We start from the raw sequence: 21,130 nt of genomic DNA on the forward strand, positions 1-21,130 counted from the left end.
AAAAAAAAAAAGAATTATTTAACTTTATTTATTTGTTTACTTATTTTAATTTGACCAGAGAGGGACTGAACGAGAGAGAGAGAGAAAGAGAGGGAAAGCAAGTCACCAGTCTGGGACTCAAACCATGGTTGACCATGTTTAGTCCAGCACCTTTAACCAACATGCCACCTGCTGCCCCTAAAAATTATTGGTATAAACTCTATCACAGAGAAGAACTGCCTGAGTTCAGAGATCTTTTTATTTTCAGGAGAGTTTTTGCTAAAGGTTGTATGCACTAACTGGAGAGTGAAAGTGAGAAATCACCCCCTGGGAGGGATGGCCATGCCCCACAATCCCTTTTTCTCTATACTCCTCTCAGGATTTTGGGCATGCACATGCACATTCCCGATGTGGGTTTCAAGCCGCTGGCCCAGGACTTGAACTGGGGGTCAGCCATGTGGGAGTTCAGTACCTTAACCACTACGTCACCTGCTGGCCCCAATTTCAGAAATTTGTTCTGATTTGGAGGTTTTTGCCATAGGGCACATGCACTTGCGGGGGGGTGGGGGGGGGAGGGAGAGTGAAAGGGAGAAATCACTCCCTAGGGGGCATGGTCAAGCCCCAATCCCTTCTCCATTCTCCTCCTGGAATCTTGGGCACACACACTGGCATGCTTATCCAGGGACTTGAACCACATGAGAATCCAGAGACATAACTACTACACCACCTGCTAGTCCCAAGTTCAGAGATCTTAAGTGACTTGCCTAATGTCATACTTAGCAAATAAAAAACAAACTAGAATTTAAAGTAAGTCTGTTTAGTTTCTGAATCACAAAGCTATTATGTTTTATTTATTCATTGTTATTATTTTATTTTTATTTTTAAAAGTTGACCAGAGAGAGATAGAGAAAGAAAGGGAAAGTGCGAGAGCAAGTTGCCAGGTCTGGGACTGAACCACGGTCAGCTATGTGAGAGTCCAGCCACCTTAACCACCATGCCACCTGCTGACCCCTACATTTCTAATCATTGTAAATGGGAATACATAGCTGGTGATACACTTAAAAACAAACTAAGAGAAAAATCTCTCTGCTTTACTGTAACTTTTTTTTTTTCATACATTTTTTTTTCCACCATAACCTTTTATCTTTTAACTAAAAATTGCCTGCTACACTCATGCAGGCAATAGGGTATGTGATGCTAGAAGGTTGTGGAAGGTCCAGGTTTAGATCCCACGCCATATTAACCATTCCAGGCAGAGTAGTGCAGACATGCATTCGTAGACAATGAGAGGCTAAGGTGGAAAGATCATAGGATGGTGAGACACTGTCAAAATAATCTATCTTTCTCTTACTAAAGAAATAAACTATTATCAAAAATAAGTAAAAAGATTTAATACAATACCATAATTATAGAACCAATGAAAAAGATTTATTAACTGCTACTATCTAGAAAGAAAGAATTAAAATTATATAACATATTACTGTATATGTCTTCTCAAGTAATATAGCAGTTGTTATGTAAAAAAAAACTTACTCTTGGAGGCAGCAGGTGGTGTGTTGGTTAAGGGCACTGGACTCCCACATGGCCAACCATGCTTCAAGTCCTGGATCTGGAGGCTTACTTTCTCACTTTCCCTCTCTGTCTCTGTCTCTCTCTGGAAATATTAAAATAATAATAACAAATAAAGTTAAATAAAATAATTAAAAAAAAAAAAACTTACTCTTGTGTTTTTCTCCTTTAGAAGGGCCTGGCTGAACAGAGGCATTTTCCGAAAGACTTTCTACTTCCCGTTCATTAACTTCATCTTGATCCTTCTTTTTTCTATTCTTTTGATTTAGGTCTTGTTCTAAAGCAACCTCCTCCAAATCATGTCCTAATAAAGTCAGAGACTCTTCAACTGTCTGAGCAACGTTTTGAGATCTTTCTGTGTCTGAAATTTTAGTACTCATAGACTCATCCGGATCATCATTTGTTCCTTCACTGGCAACTTTTTTTGCTGAAAATAAAAGAAATTGTTATAAACAACTTATAGGAAAAATTCTTAAAGGTAAAAAAGATACATGTTTATGATGTCCTCTATATTACTTGTACGAACAAAAAAATTGATGATAATCTGAAATGTCCAATAGGGAATGACTAAGTAAGTTATAACATATTCATGCTATAAAAATCCAACTCATGAAATCAATAACAACAACAAGGTATATTTGTACGTAGTACTAGTGTAAAAGATTTCAAAACATTATTACATAAGAAAATCAATGGCAGTAATACATATTTTTTTTAATTACTCAACTTTATTTATTATTACTATTTTTTTTTTTAATATGACCAGAGAGAAACAGAGAGAGAGAGAAAGTGAGAAAGCAAGCTGTCAGGTCTCTGACTCGAACCACGGTTGGCCAAGTGGGAATACAGCACCTTTATCACCACACCACCTGCAAGCTCCCATATGTATCTTTTTTTTGGAGAGATTTTTACTCTAGGGCACATGTACTCGCCAGAAAGACAGAGACAGAGAGACAGAAAGCGAGAAATCAACCCCCAGGTAGATGGCCATGCTACAATCCCTTCTCCTCCATTCTCTTCTTGGAATCCTGGGCACACACGCACATGCACCTGGCATGAGTTTAAGCCACCAGGTCCAGGACTTGAACTACAGTCAACTATACTGGAGTCCAGCAACATAGCCATCACGCTAACTGTTGGTCCCCATACATGCCATTTTTATTAAACAAAAACAATTGCATATACTATAAGTGACACACATGTATATATGTGTAGAAAGAATTTAGTAATTGTTATCCAAAGAAATCTTAAGAATTTAATTTGAGAGACAGGTGAGAAAGCATTCAAAAATTTCATCTTTCCTAACAGTATCAAAAGGTAAGATCTTTGGCCCAACTGTGGTGGTTCAACAGAATATAGCTCCACCATGCTGGAACTATATGAAAGATCAGGATTCAGTTCCCAGGTCAACCTGTACATGCAGCTAAGCACACACTCCTGCCCATGTTCCTGGCTGTCTGGGAAGGCTAGAGGGAGGATCACGATATGAAACCTTGTTGAAGGGGGTTGTGTGTGTGTGTGTGTGTGTGTGTATGTGTGTGTCTCATAAAATAAATAACTAACTTAAAAAGAAAAAAAAAGGTAAAACCTTCAAGAGGTAATTGGGTCATAAGGGCTACACCCTCTGTTATGAAAGGGCAAGTGTGGCTGCTTACTGGTCTCTCTTTTTGCTCTTCCCACATGATGATGCAGCAAGAAGGTCCCTGCCAGATGATGGTGCTGATCCTGTACTTCTCAGCCTCCATAATTATGAGAAATTAATCCCTGTTCTCTATAAATTACTCAGTCTTGGGTATTCTATTACTTGAGCAATACAAAATAGACTAAGACAGCATTCAAACCAAATGCAAGTTTAACTTCAAAATAAAGGCTGATCTTCTCTAAAGACTTCTCTAAAGATATCCAATCTCAAAGGTAAAAAAGTTCAGGGCCAGCAGGTGGCGTGGTGGTTAAAGGCACTGGACTTCCACATGGACTTCCACATGGCCGACCGCAGTTAGAGTCCAGACCTGGCACCTCGTTCTCTCTCTCTCTGTCCCTCTCTGGTCAAATTAAAAATAAAGTTAAAATTAAAAAAAAATTCTTTAAAAAAAGTTTTAAAAATTCAATATAATTTACTTTTGTTCTCTTTATTCATGATGGATTGCATAAGTATGTACATGAGAGAGGGGACGAGAAAGAGGAAAGGGTCTGGCCATGCCATGATCCCTTTCCTTTAGTCCATCAGATTCTAGGTATCTGCACATGTGCCTGGCACGTTTCAAGAGGACAGAGCCAGGGATTTGAACCATGGTCATCATGTGGTATCCAGCATCTCTACATCAGTGCATTACTACTATATCATGAAGGCAACCTTCATTTATTTTTGTTTCTAAACATGAAAATATTTTAAATTGAGAACATAACATTCGATTTAATCTGTCAGAGTAATAATCAGAAAATTTTTTAATCAGAAATTTTAAAATTGATATTTTATAACATTGTTATAACACAGCTTTTACATTAAATAAGATATACTGAGTTATTCATACTCTGTATTACTTGTGCTGATAATAATAAGAATTATATCTATTTCAGGGCCGGCAAGTATTGTGGTGGTTAAGGCACTGGACTCCCACCCAGCCAGTCATGGTTTGAGTCCCAAACCTGGTAGCTTGTTTTCCCCCCCTCCCTCTCTCTCTCTCTCTCTCTCTCTCTCTCTCTCTCTGGTCAAATTAATAATAATAACAAATAAATCATTAAGTAAATAACCCTTCAAAAAAAGGATTATATCTATTTCAGCACCAGCCCTATGGCCTAGTGGTAAAAGGAGTCAGATCTCACATGGCCAATTGTGAGGTCCAATTCCCAGCTTAAGAAATGCACCAAGCACATGTGCAAGAGAAGGGATTGCAGCACAAACGCCCCATTGGGAGAGGTACTTTCTTCTTCTCTGATTATAGTTGAACACTGCTTTCACAGACCAGAGTTCAAATAGGTACAAGCCAACACTAACTATAAGAAATACGTTGTGTTCCAATGATACAATTTCGTCACAATCCCAAGATATTAAGGATCCATTTTCTCTAATATTAGAATTTCATACCAGGTTTGTTTTACAAAGGAAATTATAATAATAAAATGTGAAACATGATACTCAAAAATCTAAATACTCTTTGATTATCTACAACTACATTTAAGATGTTAGAAAAGATGACAAGTAGTCCAACGATGTCAATTAAAAATTTTTTTGGAGAGGTTTTTGCTATAGGGCGTGTGCTCACCAGACAGACAGAGAGAGACAGGGAGACAGAAAGCAAGAAATCACCCCCCAGGGGTATGGCCACGCCACAATCCCTTCTCCATTCTCCTCTCAGGATCTTGGGCACGCACGCACACACGCCCGGCGTGAGTTTAAGCCTCTGGGTCTGGCATTTGAACCACGGTTGACTACATGGGAGTCCAGCAGCATAGCCATTACACTAACTGCTGAGTCCGCCAATTAAAATTTTGGAAGAAGTCATTCTTTTGGCCCAGACTAACAGACTGAAGAAAAATCATTCCTCCCAACTGGAACATACTAATGAGCTCAACTACTTGAGATGCACGCACAGAAGCTCTCAGAGACCTGAGGGATAATATTGCTAGTCTATTACTACTAAGTCAAATAGCATAATTTCTTTTAAAATCAATACCTTTTCCATTTTTCCGTGGTTTAGAGGATTTCTTCTCCTTTAAACTGTTATTTTTAACAGATTTTTGTTTTCTTTTCTGTTCTTCAGCAAGAACTTTCTGAAGCAAATGAGCAAAAAAATCGAAGTCAAAAGGGCGCTTTTCTTCTGTTTAAAAAAAAGGAAAAGAACTTTCAAGGTTTTATTTTGTATAAAAGGAAAAACATTTTAAGTATCATAATATCAAAAGCAAATGGGTTTGTCTATTGGAAGGAAAATGAACATGTAAACAATGGAATACCACTGAGCAATTAAAGAAATGAACTATCTTAGTTAAAGAAAAAAAAGATACAAGCAGTAACATGGGTGAGTCACAAAAACATGGTGAGTTAATGAAACCAGAACAAAACAGTACATACAGTAACATTGCATGAATCAGATGTTCTAGGGGATACTAAGCTATGGCGATTCACATGAAAGCAGTGATCACCTTGGGTTGGGAGGAATGCATTTGATTGACTAAAGAGGAAATGAAGAACCTTCTGAAGTGACAAAAATGTTCCATATATTGTCTGAAGTGGAGGTTACATAGGTCTATTCTTTCTTAAAACTCAAAGTATGCTTCTAACTCTGTGTAAAAGTAAGTGATTTTTTTAAATGGCAAAGATGACTAAGAAGTCATCAAAATACCTATCTACAACCATTCTCACATTCTTTATCCCAACCATTTCATTATTTACTCTTCCAAATAACAGCAAAGTGGGAAGGAAATGAATATTGATCAGGAACACTCTCAATAAATACCCCAAAGCATTATATCAGAAAGAGCAGTGTGCAAACAAACCAGGAATTAACCCACTACAGAAATCCAATCTTCACATAAGCTTTACATCAAAACTTAAGGTGAATGAAGAGAAAACTGTGCCACACACACAAAACCAAAGGTTGGGTTCATTACAAGATAGCCTCAGAAAAAGAGGAGACATACACTAAAATAAAAATATTATCAGGAAACCAGACCCAAGTCTGGGATTCCTGAAGGCACTGTTTCGCTGTGTACCCAGCATTATCCATCCCAATTCTCCACCATGATTCTGAAAAACACAGCAATTAAAGAATCTATAAAGGATGCCCATATGGTTCACAGAAGAATTCAAATATTAAGTCCTGGAAAAAAAACCCATGTGGGTTTTAATTTTTTTTTTTATTTTTAACTACAATACAATGCACTACAATCAGTATCTACTAAAATAATTGTCAAAAGACCCCTCTCCCAAAATAGACTGCTTATAGATTTCTGCATTATTTTCTGATTACAATGTGTAAAACCTCAAGGTAAGTTTCAGAACCACTTCTCTAAAATGCAGAGTGAAGGCCTACGATATTCCAGACCTTCCAGGAGCTATTCCTAGAAATGGTCTCCCTGAGGACCAAAATAACATTGGGAATCAGATTCATTCATCTACCTTAGTATCTACTTGTAAAATAAACATGCTATGCAATCTAAGTTCCCTCTATATTCAAGTTTTTATCTGAAATTAGCAGGTGGCTAATTTTAAGTAAGAAATTTAATTAATTCATTTTAAAATTAACATTACAATTCAACTTATTAAATGTATGACACTGAATACATTTATTAATCATAAAATGTTAACAATTATAAGTGCATGAAAAATATGCATCTTCCAAACAAAAAATAGGAACTACTTTAAACAGCAAATTTAATTCTCTTAAGAGATCCCTTGATGTCTCTTCCTGTACACTTAAAAAAACAAAGTGTTCATTCTAATGAGGGTACTAGTGAGAATCTGAAGGGTATCTCTTGTTCCTTCAAATCAGGTCTAAATTTAAATGCTACCTCCTCAGACAGAACTTTCCTGATAAGCCAATCTAAACACCCACCCTCTAACTCCCTCTTTCTTTCCTTCCTTAATCACTATCAGTACTGGCAGGTGATGTGGTAGTTGAGGCACTGGATTCCCACATGGCCAACTGGGATTTGAGTCCTAGACCTGGTGGCTTGCTTTCTTGTTTTCTTTCTCTCTCTGTCTCTCGCTTTCATCAAAATTTTTAAAAATAATAAATGAATCTTAAAATAAATCATTATCTGGGGACCAGCAGATGGCATAATGGCTACGTTGCTGGACTCCCATGTAATTGATCATGGTTTGAGTCTCGGACCCAGTGGCTTAAATTCACACTGGGGAGAGTGCGTAAGTGCCCAAGATCCCGAGAGGAGAACAGAGGAAAAGGGATTGTGGCATGACCATCCTCCCCTGGGGGGTGATTTCTTTCTCTCTCTCTGTCTTTCTGGCGAGGGTGATTTCTCTCTCTCTCTCTCTCTCTTTCTCTCTTTCTCTCTGTCTTTCTGGCGAGTGCACAAACCTCTCCAGGAAAAAAAAAAAAACACACACATCTGCAATATGGTATCATGCTTACTGACTATATCCCTTCCCCTATCTAATTATACTTAAGGCTCTAAAAGCAAGACTCTCATCTGCCCTGGTCACCATTATATCCTCATACCTAGAAAAGTAACTAGCATGTAACAGGTAGTCATGTTGTTGACTGAATGACTGACTGACTAGTAGAAGAAACCACCTACAAGATTCTATCTCCCTTGGGACCAGCCGGTGCCATAATGGTTAAGGTGGGCATAGTGGTTAAGGTGCTGGACTCCCGACATAGGCAATCACGGTTCAAGTCCAGGACACAGAGACTTGAAAATCACACGGGTAGGTGTGCGTGTGTGGCCAAAATTCCAGGAGGAGAATGGAGAAGAAGGGACTACAGTATGGCCAGCCCCCGGGGGGGGGAGGGGGCTGATTTCTCACTTTCCCTCTCATTGTCTCTGTCTCTCTTCCACAAGTACACATATCCTATGGCTAAAACTTTGAAAAAGTAGAAGATTCTATTCAATATCTTCCATAAACAACTCCTTTCAGAATAAAAATCACTTGTAAGTGGAATCATCAGTGCCCTCCGTAATCTCCAGACTGAGAACTATGTGTACCTGCTTCTGGATGTTTGGGCTAATCTCTTGCCCATAGATTTGTAGAAACTGCCAGACCCATACTGCTAAATTGAAAATACTCCAGTCTTAGTCTTTCTATGCCAATACAGAGACAAAACAATTTTAAAATACACAGGCATCAAAGACAAAAGATTGGCCTTCCAACTGATTCTTTGTAAAAGAGGTCTTCATACTTACGGAATGCTTTGTCTATTCTCCATCCATTTGTTTTCTCTTCTCGTTTAAATTTATTCTGTTAACAACAACAAAAAGAAACCTCTAGTCATTTTCTCCTATTAAAATAGTGAAAATTCTGTATTTAAAAATACTAAGTATTAAAATGAAAATTTTATGAATAATATAACATTCTCTACTAAATTTATGTCTTTTCTAATAGGCGAGTTACTTAAACCTTTAGCTATGTTGCTGGACTCCATGTAGTCAACCTTGGTTCAAGTCCCAGACCCAGTGGCTTAAACTCACACTGGGCACATGTGCGTGCGTGCCCAAGATTCCGAGAGGAAAATGGAGGAGAAGGGATTGCGGCGTGGCTATTCCCCCCACCCCCGGAATGATTTCTCACTTTCTATCTCTCTGTCTCTCCGTCTTTCTGGCGAGTGCACACACCCTATAGCAAAACCTCTTAGGGAAAAAAAAAAAAAGAAAAAGAAAATGAAACAAAGAATAGCAGGATAACAGGTGACATGGAAGTTAAGGCTGCAGAATCCAACACAGCCAACTCCGTGGTTCAAGTTCTGAACCAAGAAACTTGAAAATCATGTTGGCACATGTGCATGCATGTCCAAAATCCCTAGAAATGAATGGAGAAGGAACTGTGGCATGGCCATTCCCCTCAGAGGGTGATTTCTAACCTTCCCTCTCTGTCTGTCTCTCTGGCAAGTGCATGTACCTTACAGCCAAAAAATAAAAAATAAAAAAGAGTGGCTAAAAGCTCCCCAAATACAGTAAAAAATAACAAACCAAGGATCCAAGAAGTTCATTAAACCTCAAATCACATAAACATAAAGAAAAGGAAAGGCCTATTGATCACACTGATGAATGTCAAAGTTAAAGGAAAAAAAAAAAAACCTTGAAAATAGCCATAGAAAACCACTTCATCACAAATAGGGGGAAGACTAAAAATGGTGGCTTGACTTTTCACCACGAACAGTCAGGTGAGGCCAGGGGACAACAAAACCTCTCCCCCCGCCCCCCAAAAAAAGATCAAAAGGAAAAAACTAGGGACCAGCAGTTAGCGTAATGGCTATGTTGCTGGACTCCCATGTAGTCTACCGCGGTTCAAGTACCAGATCCAGGGGCTTAAATAGGCCGGGCGCATGTGCGTGCGTGTGTGCCCAAGATCCCGAGAGGAGAATGGAGGAGAAGGGATTGCGACGTGGCCATCCCCCCCCAGGGGGTGATTTCTCGTTTTCTGTCTCTCTGGCGAGCACACATGCCTTATAGCAAAAGCCTCTCAAAGGAAAAAACTATAGAACCAGAGTTCTATATACAGCAAAATATATTCTTCAAAAGCAAGGTTGGGTTAGGGATAGTCAAATAAATAAAAGTTGAGAAAATGTTTCAAAAGCAGATCTATCAGGACCAGCAGTTAGCATAATGGCTATTATCGCTGGACTCCCATTTAGTCAACCACGATTTGAGTCCTGGACCTGGCGGCTTAAACTCACACTGGGCGCACATGTGTGCATACCCAAGATCCTGAGAGGAGAATGGAGAATGGGATTGTGGCGTGGCCATTCCCCCAGGGGGTGATTTCTTGTTTTCTGTCTTTCTGTCTGTCTCTGTCTTTCTGGCAGGTACACATGCCCTATAGCAAAAACCTCTCCCCTCCCCCCCCCAAAAAAGCAGATCATTCATTCATTATCTACAGGAAAGAATGAAAACACCAGACATGGTACATGTATGTATAAATGTTAAAGATTAGCTTCTTTTTTCTAATCAATGTCCTTAAAAAATAAAAGGCTCTCGAAGCTAAAATAAGTCATTATACGATTGGGTTCATAAGGTACGTGAAAATAAAATATATAATAGCACAAGGAATGAGGGATAATGAAATTATACTTGTAAGAGATTATTTATAAAGTATTAAAAAAGACTAAAATGGAAAAACAAAGACAAGTATAATTGGCAAAAAAAAATTTGATTAACTCAAAAGTAGGATAACAAAGAAAAAAAAGGGCGGGGGCTAGCAGATGGCATGGTGATTAAGGCACTGGACTCCCACATGGTCAACCACAGTTTGAGTCCTTGGTGGCCTGCTTTCTCACTTTCCCTCTCTCTCTCTCTGGTCAAATTAAAATAAATAATAATAAGTAACATTTAATAAAATAATTATTTTTAAAAAATTTTTAAATAATGAGATAAATAAAAAATAGTGACATGACAGACTTAAGCACAGCCATACAAATTGTTTCATTAAGTGTAAATAAACTAAATTATATTGCAATGCAAAAGATTTCCTTTTTATTAAATGTCAACATAAAATTAAGAACATAAAGAATATAATGAACATGCCCCACCTCCTGTCTCTCACAGTAATGCCATATGTAATGAAGTACAATTAAAAGGCAATAATTTCATACTAAAGAAAAGCATGACTCAACAACATGTAGTTTATAAAAGACAAACTTAATATACAAACACACAATAGGGTAAAGTGAAAGAAACTTTTTAATTATGGAAACTGGAAGCACAGTAAAGTTGGTACTGATATTTCAATATCTGAAAAAGGAGGTCTTAAGAAACACAAGGGCTACTCCTGTAACACAGCAGTCAAACACTGCACAGTGGAAGTTAAGTCGCACATGGCCAACCAGGTTCAAGTCCCAGATCCATGGTAGCCCACAGTTTGAGTCTTGAACCCAGTGGCTTAAACTCACACCAGGCACACGTGCATGTGTGCCCAAGATCTCAGGGGAAGAATGGAGGAGAAGGGATTTCAGCGTGGCCATTTTCCCTGGGAGGTGATTTCTCACATTCTATCTCTGTCTCTCTGTGTCTGACGACTGCATGAGCCCTATAGCAAAAACCTCTCAAAAATAAAAAATAAAAAAAAAATAACAAACACTGGGTTGGGACCATGAAGCCAGGCCACATCAAATTACTATGAAACAGAGGTAAGTGATTCCCTAAAAGAGAGATGCTGAAGTTTATCTATATAATTTTATTTTTTACATATTGCTGATGCTAAGATTTCTTACAAGTAATCTAGAGATAATTTAAAGTATTTAGGAGGGTGTGCAAAGGTTAGTTACATGCAGTTGTCCCTCAGTATCCATAAAGGATTGGTTCCAGGACACTTGTGGATACCAAAACCCACAGATGCTCAAGTCCCTTACAGTTGGCCCTCCATATTCTCAAGTTCTGCATCCACAGAGAAAATCTGATCTATGGCTGCTTGACTCTGTAGATACAAAACCCATGACTATGAAGAGCCTACTGTGACATGCCATTTTATCTAACAGTCTTGAACATCCATGGAGTTTAGTATCCACAGGAGTTCCTGGAACCAATTCCCCCATGGATACTGAGGAACTCTATATAGTTTCTCATCAAAGAAACTATAAAAATGAAATCTCATCTGGTCAAGTGTATTATAGCTATAACTGATATCACATTTATCGTTATCTTTTTTAAAACTTATTTACATTTAATCACTGAACATCTTTGTGGGGCACAACATGATTTTTCAAAGCATGCATGCCATGTGTAATAATCAAATCAAGGAAATTACAATATTCATCATCTTCAACAAAGAACATTACAATATGTTAAATACCTTCAATTTTCATTCCACTAGGATTTTTTTATAATGTATATATACATATATATGTGTGTGTGACATAGCCTTTTTTTTTTTTCACTCTGTGGTGGTATACTGTTCCATAATATACTTTCCTTGTTTACATGAATTCCTGTGTCCATTAAATGTTTCCTGAGTCTCTCTCACTATTCTTAACAGCCACCAACCCTCCCCAGAGTTAAGGTGGTCTAGGAAACTAAAAGATCAAATGAGAACAATTTAACTCCACATTCTCTTTATACTTTCCTAGAAATTCAGAAATACATTTTGCGGTCAAAAAATTACCCTTAAACTTCTGGTACATTTATCTTCTTTCTACATTATCTAACTCTTCTTAGTTTTTTTAGACCTTTCTTGGTTCCTTCAAAATCATTTTAGAAGTAAACAAGACAGAAATAAGAAAATATGACACTGAAGTTAAGTGTAAGTGTCATACTGGAACTCACAAATATTACATCACTTTAGCAATACATAACAAATATAACAAAAAGTAAAATAGTGAAAAAAAAAGGACTTAAATTTACACCAACGTAAAAATATAATAATATACCAATATTTTGGCCTCTTTCAAGAAACAAATGTGATGAGTTTATCTTACCTTAATTTCTATCCTTGCTCTGTGAGGAAAAAGCTGTCCAATCATAGAAAAGTCAGTTCCTACCATGCTGATGGCTAAAAAAAACATATCTGTTTCTGTAAAAATAAAAGATGTAGAATGACTAGAAATTACTCTAGTTATTTCAGGTGGAAAAGATTAACATAAGTGCAGATTCTAAGTTAAAAATAAATTTGACAGTACTTAATTTCACTGAAAAGAATCTCACAAAATATTTTAAAACACTTTACTTAAACTTTTATTTTTAATGTAGCATATGAAATTAGTATACCAAAGCATTCAGAATTTTTGAAACAAGATATTCTACCTGTTTGGTCTTATTTAAAATGCCCTGAAGAAAACTGTCATTCACAGCCAGTATAATGTCAGGTATACAAGCAACTAGGAGTGCTATGCAGTACACCAAAAAAAGTAGTTAAAGGGGCTTGCAGGTGGCCTGGCGGTGGAGGCACTGGACTCCCACATGGCCAACCATGGTTTGAGGACCAGACCTGGCGGCTTGCTTTCTCACTTTCTCTGTCTCTCTTTGGTCAAATTAAAATAAATGAGTGAATAAGTAAGATTAAATAAATAATTTATTTTAAAAGTAGCTAGAAAAACACGTGAGAGGCCAGGCAGTAGCATGGTAATTAAGTCAGCTTAATTCCGCATGGCAAACTGCAGTTTGAGTCCCAGACCCAACAGTTTAGGAAATACTCCGAGCAGATGTACACACGTACCCAAAATCTTAAGAGGAGAATGGAGAAAGGACGGCAGCATGGTCACTGTCCCTGAGAAAGTGCTATCTCACTTTCTCTCTCTTCCTCTCTGCCCCCACTCTTAGCGAGCACATGCACCCTGTAGCACATTATAAATTTTTTTTTAATTTAAAAAATAAGAAACTGGGGACTAGAAGTTGCCACAATGGGTATGTCGCTGGACTCCCATGTAGTTGACCGCAGTTCAAGTCCTGGATCCGGTGGCTTAAACTCAAGCCAGGCACGTGTGTGTGCGTGCCCAAGATCTTGATGGGAGAATGGAGGAGAAGGGATTGCAACATGGCCATCCCCCCCGGGGGGGTGATTTCTTGCTTTCTGTCTGTCTCACTCTTTCTGGCGAGTGCATGCCCCTATAGCAAAAACTTCTCCAAAATAAGAGAGAGAGAGAGAAACTGTGGGGCTAGCGAGTGGACTGGTGGTTAGGGAGCTGGGCTCCCATATGGACAACAGCAGTTCAAGTCCCAGACCTAGAGGCTCAATTTCTCATCCTCCCTCTCTGTCTCTCTCTGGTCAAATAAAAATTTGGGAAGCTGGAGAGCAAAAGTATCTTTCCTTTCACTTTATATTCTTCTACAGTGTTTGAATTTTTTGCCAAAATGAACTATACTGTTTTTATAATAAAAAAATAAGAACCAGCATCACACAAGTATTGTGTGCTTTTTTAAAAGCTTAATTTGTAGAATCGGCAGGTGGTATGGTGCTTAAGACGCTAGATTTCCACATGGCCGACTACAGATTGAATCCTGGACCTGGAGCTTGCTTTCTCACTCTACCTACCTCTTTCTCTCTGTCTCTCGCTAGTCAAACTGGAGAACATTAATAATAAATAAAATTAAATAATTTTTTTAAAATCTGGTACCTATTGAAACCTTATTATTTTCCCAATTTATTTTTTTCAGAGATTTTTGAAATAGTGCACGTGCACTCGCCAAAGAAACAGAAAGCAAGAATCACCCCCTGGAGGGATGGCCATGCTGTACTCCATTCTCCCCTTGGGATTTTGGGCACACACGCACACATGCCAAGCTTAATTTTTAAGCCTCCATGTCTGGCACTCAAACTTCAGTTGACAGTGTGGGAGTCCAGCAATGTAACCATTATGCCATCTGCTGGTCCCATATACTCAAATATTAGAGAAAGAACACAGTAAACATTAAAATTGTTCATTTCACTTAAGTAATTTTTGTTGTGTAAGGATCTGAGAGAGCAACATTTCAACCAAAATAACCATAAAACTAATTTCTAAAAAAATTTCTAAGATACAGTTTCCTAGTTTAGGCAGGAGGGAGGGGCCAATAAAATTAGCTGGAAAGCAAAAAACATGATAGTCGGCATTTTATTAACTTAGGAGGGAACTGACTTATTTCAGAAACAAAAAATATTCATGTCAAATAAATAACTTACATAATTTTATGTAAAAATTAGTTACCTTTATTTGACCATGGTTTAGAGTAATAGTTTTTCCTAAAACTGGAATATGTAGTTGTAGAACCACGCTCAAATATGGGGTCATTTTCCTCAATAACACAGGGGCCTTTTGTTCTTAAAACTTCTACAGTTAAGCTGGGGGGAAAAAAAACACATTTTCAAATAGATCCACACTAAAAACAAGGACAGAAACATACAATAATTGAGATTTAAATAGTTATATTTCTAAATTTACTGTGGTAGTCATATGGAAAGTATAGTAATACAAATTTCTAAACATCTGGTAATTTTCACTTAAAATGTAATTCACAGGGTGTGTAAATAAATGGCAACTTATTTTCAAAATCCAGAATACAAAACTCATATTTACAAAAATATCACTGGGCCACCAAAAAAAAATTTTATTCACTTTAGCATAAATTCTTATGTTCAATATATATTATTGTGCTAGGATGAATAAGGATATTAAGAAATATATGCATTTTATATTTGTAATTTACAGTCCTGCACACAAAGCACTTAATTATACTTTTAACTACTTAATATCCAGCACAATCATTATCGCAAAATGGCAGTGGCATGCTAAAACAATTATTACATTTAATTGTCATAGAACTTAAATGTAATAAAATTATTCCTGGGCCTGCCCCATGACCTACTGGTTAGGAAAGCTGAATCCCCTTGGGGCCAACAGGTTGCATGGTGATTAAGGTGCTAGATTCCTACATAGGCAACTCCATAATATGAGTACCAGACTCAATGGCTTGAAAATCACAATGGGGTTGTGTGCATCCTGCCAAAAATCCCATGAGGAGAGTGGAGGAGCAGGGTTTGCAGCCTGACCATCCCCCTAGGGAGGTGAGTTCTCACTTCCCCTATCTTTCTCTCTCCAGTGAACACATACACCCTACCACGAAAACCTAAACAAAAAAAAAGATGAGGATGATGAAAGCCAGATCCCAGAAGACAGACTACTGCACAAATCCTGGCTCTTAAGGCTTGAAAAACATGCCAGATGTGTGCACATGAATGTTAAGATCCCAACAGGGTGGAGAAATGAAGGAGAAGAGATTGAAGCATGACCACATCCGATCGGGGGGAGTTGCTTCCTCCCTTCTCCACCTCTCTCTTTTTCTCCCTCTCTGTGCCAAATGTGTATGTCATCAGACAAAAAAAAATTATTGTCCTCTCTCTCTCTTTTTTCTCCCTCTCTGTGGCAAATGTGTATGTCATCTGACCTCCCAAAAAATTATTTACTAATTAAACTACTGAAAGACTTCCCATTACTCTTTTTTATTTACCTATTGAATAATTTATCCTCTTTTTTACAAAATATATTGTGGGTGTTAGCCAAGTGGAAGGGTAGTGAAGATGACTAGGTTCTACATGGCCAACTGCATGGTTGAAGTCCTAGACCAAGATGCTTGAAAAAAATACACTGGTACGGGAACCACCAGTTAGCGTAATGGCTATGTCACTGGACTCCCACATAGCCGACCACAGTCTGAGTCCCGGACTTGGTAGCTTAAACTTTAAAAATAAATAAATAAAGAATGGAGACCAGCAGTTAGCATAATGGCTCTGTCACTGGACTCCCACATAGCCGACCACAGTCTGAGTCCCGGACTTGGTAGCTTAAACTTTAAAAATAAATAAATAAAGAATGGAGACCAGCAGTTAGCATAATGGCTCTGTCACTGGACTCCCACATAGTCGACCACAGTCTGAGTCCCGGACTTGGTAGCTTAAACTTTAAAAATAAATAAATAAATAATTGAGACCAGCAGTTAGCATAATGGCTCTGTCACTGGACTCCCATGTAGTCGACTGCAGTTCGAGTCCCATAACAAAAAACTTAAACTCACGCCAGGCGCGTGTGCGTGCATGCCTAAGATACCGAGAGGAGAATGGAGGAGAAGGGATTGCAGCATGGCCATTCCCCCGGGGGGGTGATTTCTCGCTTTCTATCTCTGTCTCTGCCTTTCTGGCGAGTGCACGTGCCCTATAGCAAAAACCTCTTAAAAAAAAATACACTGGACATGTGTGCATGCATACCCGAAATCCCAAGAGAATTGAAGAAAAGGAGCTGTGGTGTGGCCACCCCACCCCAGGAGTGCTTTCTCATTTTCTCTCTTTCTCCCCCGCAAGTGTATACAATCTATAAAAAATGTAAAACAAACTACAACACACACACACACACACACACACACACACACACTTTGGAAAGAAAACTAAATTCTACAACACCATATGTAGGAGATTTAATGTTATAAGTAAGAAATTAACCCAGAAGGTGAACGAAATCTCAACAAACATCATAAAACATGTTAAACTTAAGATTCATTGCATATTCATTAGTTATCACCACATACCAAAATACGACCTTAGATAATAATATGAAAACTTGAATACTAACTTCAAGACTAAGTCAATATTAGAAATCTACCCTTAGTGGAGTATAGTTCAATAACTCAACACAATTACTAGCAAAGCTAATAAAACAGTGTTAGGTTAACACATAATAAGGCAGCAGTACACCTTTTTATACTAAATACAGCATTATAAAAATGCTAAAGTTAAAAATTAATCTAACCTACTTTTACATGTATAATATTCATTATGCAAATATAAACATGAGGGTCTAAGTGACAATGACACATTTAGAAACAAGATCTCTCTCATTCGACAAAGCATGTTTGTTCTCATGAATCCAAAATCTCTTTTTTTAACTTACCTTTCTTCATCTAAAATAATAGAACCATCTTCTGCCACTTTCACTCGAGGAACCAGCAGTGGCCCATCATCCATCTCTTCTTCCATGTCCTCATTCCCTTCACCATCAGGAGTACTCTTATCTACTTGCCTACCAAATATAAAGATAGGTTAATTCACATAGCCATGATAAATGTTTCATGAACAGTACAAACTTCAGAATAAATTATGACAAATTCAAACTTCTATTTCCAATTTACCTCTAACCTAATTGAAAATATTAGGGGCTGTTAAGAACATGATTATAAAAAAAATAGAAAATAATAAAAGAACATATAATAAACCTTTAAGCCTTTACTCCCTTTTAAAATAAAGAGAAAAAAATGCTTGCTTTTTTTTTTTTTTTGGGGGGGGGTTTGCTATAGGGTGTGTGCTCGCCAGAAAGAGACTGAGAGACAGAAAGCAAGAAATCACCCCCACCACAGAGGATAGCCACATCGCAATCCCTTCTCCTCCATTCTCCTCTCAGGATCTTGGGCATGAACACATGCACGTCCAGCGTGAGTTTAAGCCACCAGACCGGGACTCAAACCATAGTCATCTACATGGGAGTCTAGCGACATAATCATTACGCCAACTGGTGGTCCCAGAAAAAAATGCTTGTCTTTTGAAAATCTCAATATAGTATCAGAGTAAACCACAGAGTTATTATAGAATTAACTATAGTAATCCTTATATCAGTTTTCCAGATCATTTTGTTAATTCTTCAGACAAACTTTGAGGACTGGTATTTTCCTACCTCCTTGAGCCTTTGAGAAGATAAATAGCTTTTTCTTTTTTTTTTTTTTTTGAGAGGTTTTCACTATAGGGCGCATGCACTCGCCAGAGAGAGACAGAGACAGAAAGCGAGAAATCACCCCCCAGGAGGAATGGCCATGCCACAATCCCTTTTCCTCCATTCTCCTCTCGGGATTTTGGGCACGCACACACACACACCCGGTGTGAGTTTTAAGCCACGGGGTCCGGGCCTCGAACCACGGTAGACCACGTGGGTGTCCAGCGACATAGCCATTACGCCAACTGCTGGTCCTGTTAAATAGCTTTTTCTATAGATTACACAACAGGAGGGAGAGAGCAAGAAACCAAGCACAGTTTTCCAGATGACTCCAAATCCTATATACTTTCCGTTCTACTGTATCGTCTCCTTAGGTTTTATCAAAGCAAAAATAACCCCAAAACCTGTAAAACAACCTGTTTTCAAAGTTTCAAGCTCTGCTTTAAAACAATTTGAATCCTGAGGCTAGCAAATGGCATAATGGTTACTTCACTGAACTCCCGCATGCTCGACCACGGTTTGAGTCTCTGATCCAGACGCTTGAAACTCATACAGGAAGTCTATGTGTGTGCGTGTGTGTGTATACCCAAAATCCCAAGAAAAGAATGAAGGAAAAGAGAGAGTGGCATGACCATCCCCACAGGAGGTGATTTCTCGCTTTCTGTCTGTCTCTATCTCTTTTTTTAATCTTCTTTTCTTTGGAGAGGTTTTTGCTATAGGGCGCGTGCGCTCGCCAGAAAAACAGAGACAGACAGACAGAAAGCGAGAAATCCCCCCCCAGGAGGGATGGCCACGCCACAATCCATTCTCCTCCATTCTCCTCTCGGGATCTTGGACATGCACGCCCACGCACCTGGCATGAGTTTAAGCCACCGGGTCCGGGATTCAAACTGTGGCCAAGTACATAGGAATCCAGCGATGTAGCCATTATGCTAACTGCTAGTCCCTCCCTGTCTGTCTATTAAAACACATATGCCCTATAACAAAAATCATTCTCTAAAAAAAAAATTAATAAAACCTTGGCAAAATAGTAATCGTTAATCAACCCTTGAATTGACAATCAGTAAATTCCCAATGTTTCTGCTAATTTTGCACAAATCCCCACTTTGATTTACAAAGTTATAATAATTTCCAACAAAGTCCCTGAGCAGAATTTCTTAGGAGTAAGCTAACATGACAGTTTTAAACATGGAATGCAAAAGGGAGTTTGTACTAAATGGACTATATTTAGTGGCATCAAACCAGACCTGTTGCAGATCAGTGTAAACAGTATGCTTTCATGCAACAAAAAGAAACAAAGGATATATACAATACATATCTGCTTGTATATGTATTGCTTAGAACTGAACTGATACATTAAAAAACTAGCTACATTAGTTACTCTGGGGAAGGGTATAAAGACAGACTTTTCTCAGTATTTACTTTTGTTCCTTTTGAATTTGTACCATATGAATAAACCATTGCTCTAAAATAAAACAAAATTGATGGAGCTGTGGCTCAAGCAGTGATGCAGCATTCCACGATGGAAGAGCACAGTTCAACTCCCAGGTTGATCTGAAACACGCACATGCACCTAGCGTAAGTTTCAAGCTACCAGATTCAGGACTCAAACCGCAGTCATGTGTGAGTCCAATACCTTATCTACTCCACTTCTGTCTAATACCTTAATCACTCCACCACCTGGTGGCCCCCCATAACAACATTTAAATAAAAACAACAACAACAAAAACAACTCTTAATTTTTTTTTTTTTTTGAGAGGTTTTTGGTACAGGGCACATGTGCTTGCCAGAGACACAAAGCAAGAAATCACCCCCGAGGGAGGATGGCACTCTGCAATCCCTTCTCCTGTCAGGATCATGGGCACGCACGCACATGCACCCGACGTGAGTTTAAGCCACCAGGTCCGGGACTTGAATCACGGCTGACTACATGGGAGTCCAACGACACAGTCATTACACTAACTGCTGGTCCCACAACTCTTAATTTTAAAAGTTTAAATTTAAAGTCAATACTGGCTAGTCACCTATGTAATGCAAAAATAGTGTGAGACTTTCATATTGATTTAAATAGGTAACATATTCTTGTTAAGTGAGTCTATTTTTTAAAAGACATTTTTGCTATAGGGCATGTATGTTTGCCAGAGAGACAGAAGACACCGACAAAAAGCAAGAAATCATCCCCCCATGAAGAATGGGCACACCACAATTCCTTCTCCTCTCAGGATTTTGGGTAGATGCACACACATACCCAGCATGAGTTTCAAGCTGTTGGGCCCAGGATTTAAAGTACAGCTGAAGTGAGTCAATTTTTTTTAAAAAAATCCATCAAATGTAATTTGACTATAGTTAAGAATCATTTGATTTCATCTATTTTTGTTATTGTTGTTGTTAAAATTGTTTTTATTTATTCATTCACATATTTTATTTTGACCAGAGAGAGACAGAGAGAGAGAGAAAGTGAGAAAGCAAGCCACCAGGTCCAGGGCTCAAACTATGGTTGGCCATTTGAGAATGTCCAGTGCCTTAACCACCATGCCACCTGCTGGTCCCTTGATTTCATCTATTAAAAAAATACACCCTTATAGAGCCAGCAAGTGGCATGGTGGTTAAGGCTCTGGACTCACACATGGCCAACTGCAGCTCGAGTCCTGGACCTGGAGGCTTGCTTTCTCACTTTTCCTTTCTCTCTTTTCCTGTCTTTCTCCAGTCAAATTAATTAATAAAATTAAATAATTCTTTTAAAAAGA

At 38.3% G+C, this 21,130-nt stretch overlaps 1 protein-coding gene across 6 annotated transcripts in view; it reads right to left on the bottom strand.

Annotated features, from left to right (window-relative positions):
* BDP1 (BDP1 general transcription factor IIIB subunit) overlaps positions 1-21,130 on the bottom strand; it is a 128,934-nt gene that overhangs the window by 97,834 nt on the left and 9,970 nt on the right. For all 6 annotated transcript variants that reach the window (XM_006169506.3, XM_014584556.2, XM_006169507.3 and 3 more), the window contains 6 exons: positions 17,571-17,699; positions 14,838-14,971; positions 12,633-12,727; positions 8,410-8,464; positions 5,223-5,366; positions 1,700-1,975 (listed from right to left, as the gene is read on the bottom strand). In XM_006169506.3, the coding sequence (XP_006169568.1) occupies positions 1,700-1,975; positions 5,223-5,366; positions 8,410-8,464; positions 12,633-12,727; positions 14,838-14,971; positions 17,571-17,699 (833 nt within the window). The remainder of the gene's footprint in view (positions 1-1,699; positions 1,976-5,222; positions 5,367-8,409; positions 8,465-12,632; positions 12,728-14,837; positions 14,972-17,570; positions 17,700-21,130) is intronic.

Source organism: Tupaia chinensis, unplaced genomic scaffold (assembly GCF_000334495.1).
Source record: "Tupaia chinensis unplaced genomic scaffold, TupChi_1.0 Scaffold147123_1, whole genome shotgun sequence".
NCBI classification, from domain to species: domain Eukaryota; kingdom Metazoa; phylum Chordata; class Mammalia; order Scandentia; family Tupaiidae; genus Tupaia; species Tupaia belangeri.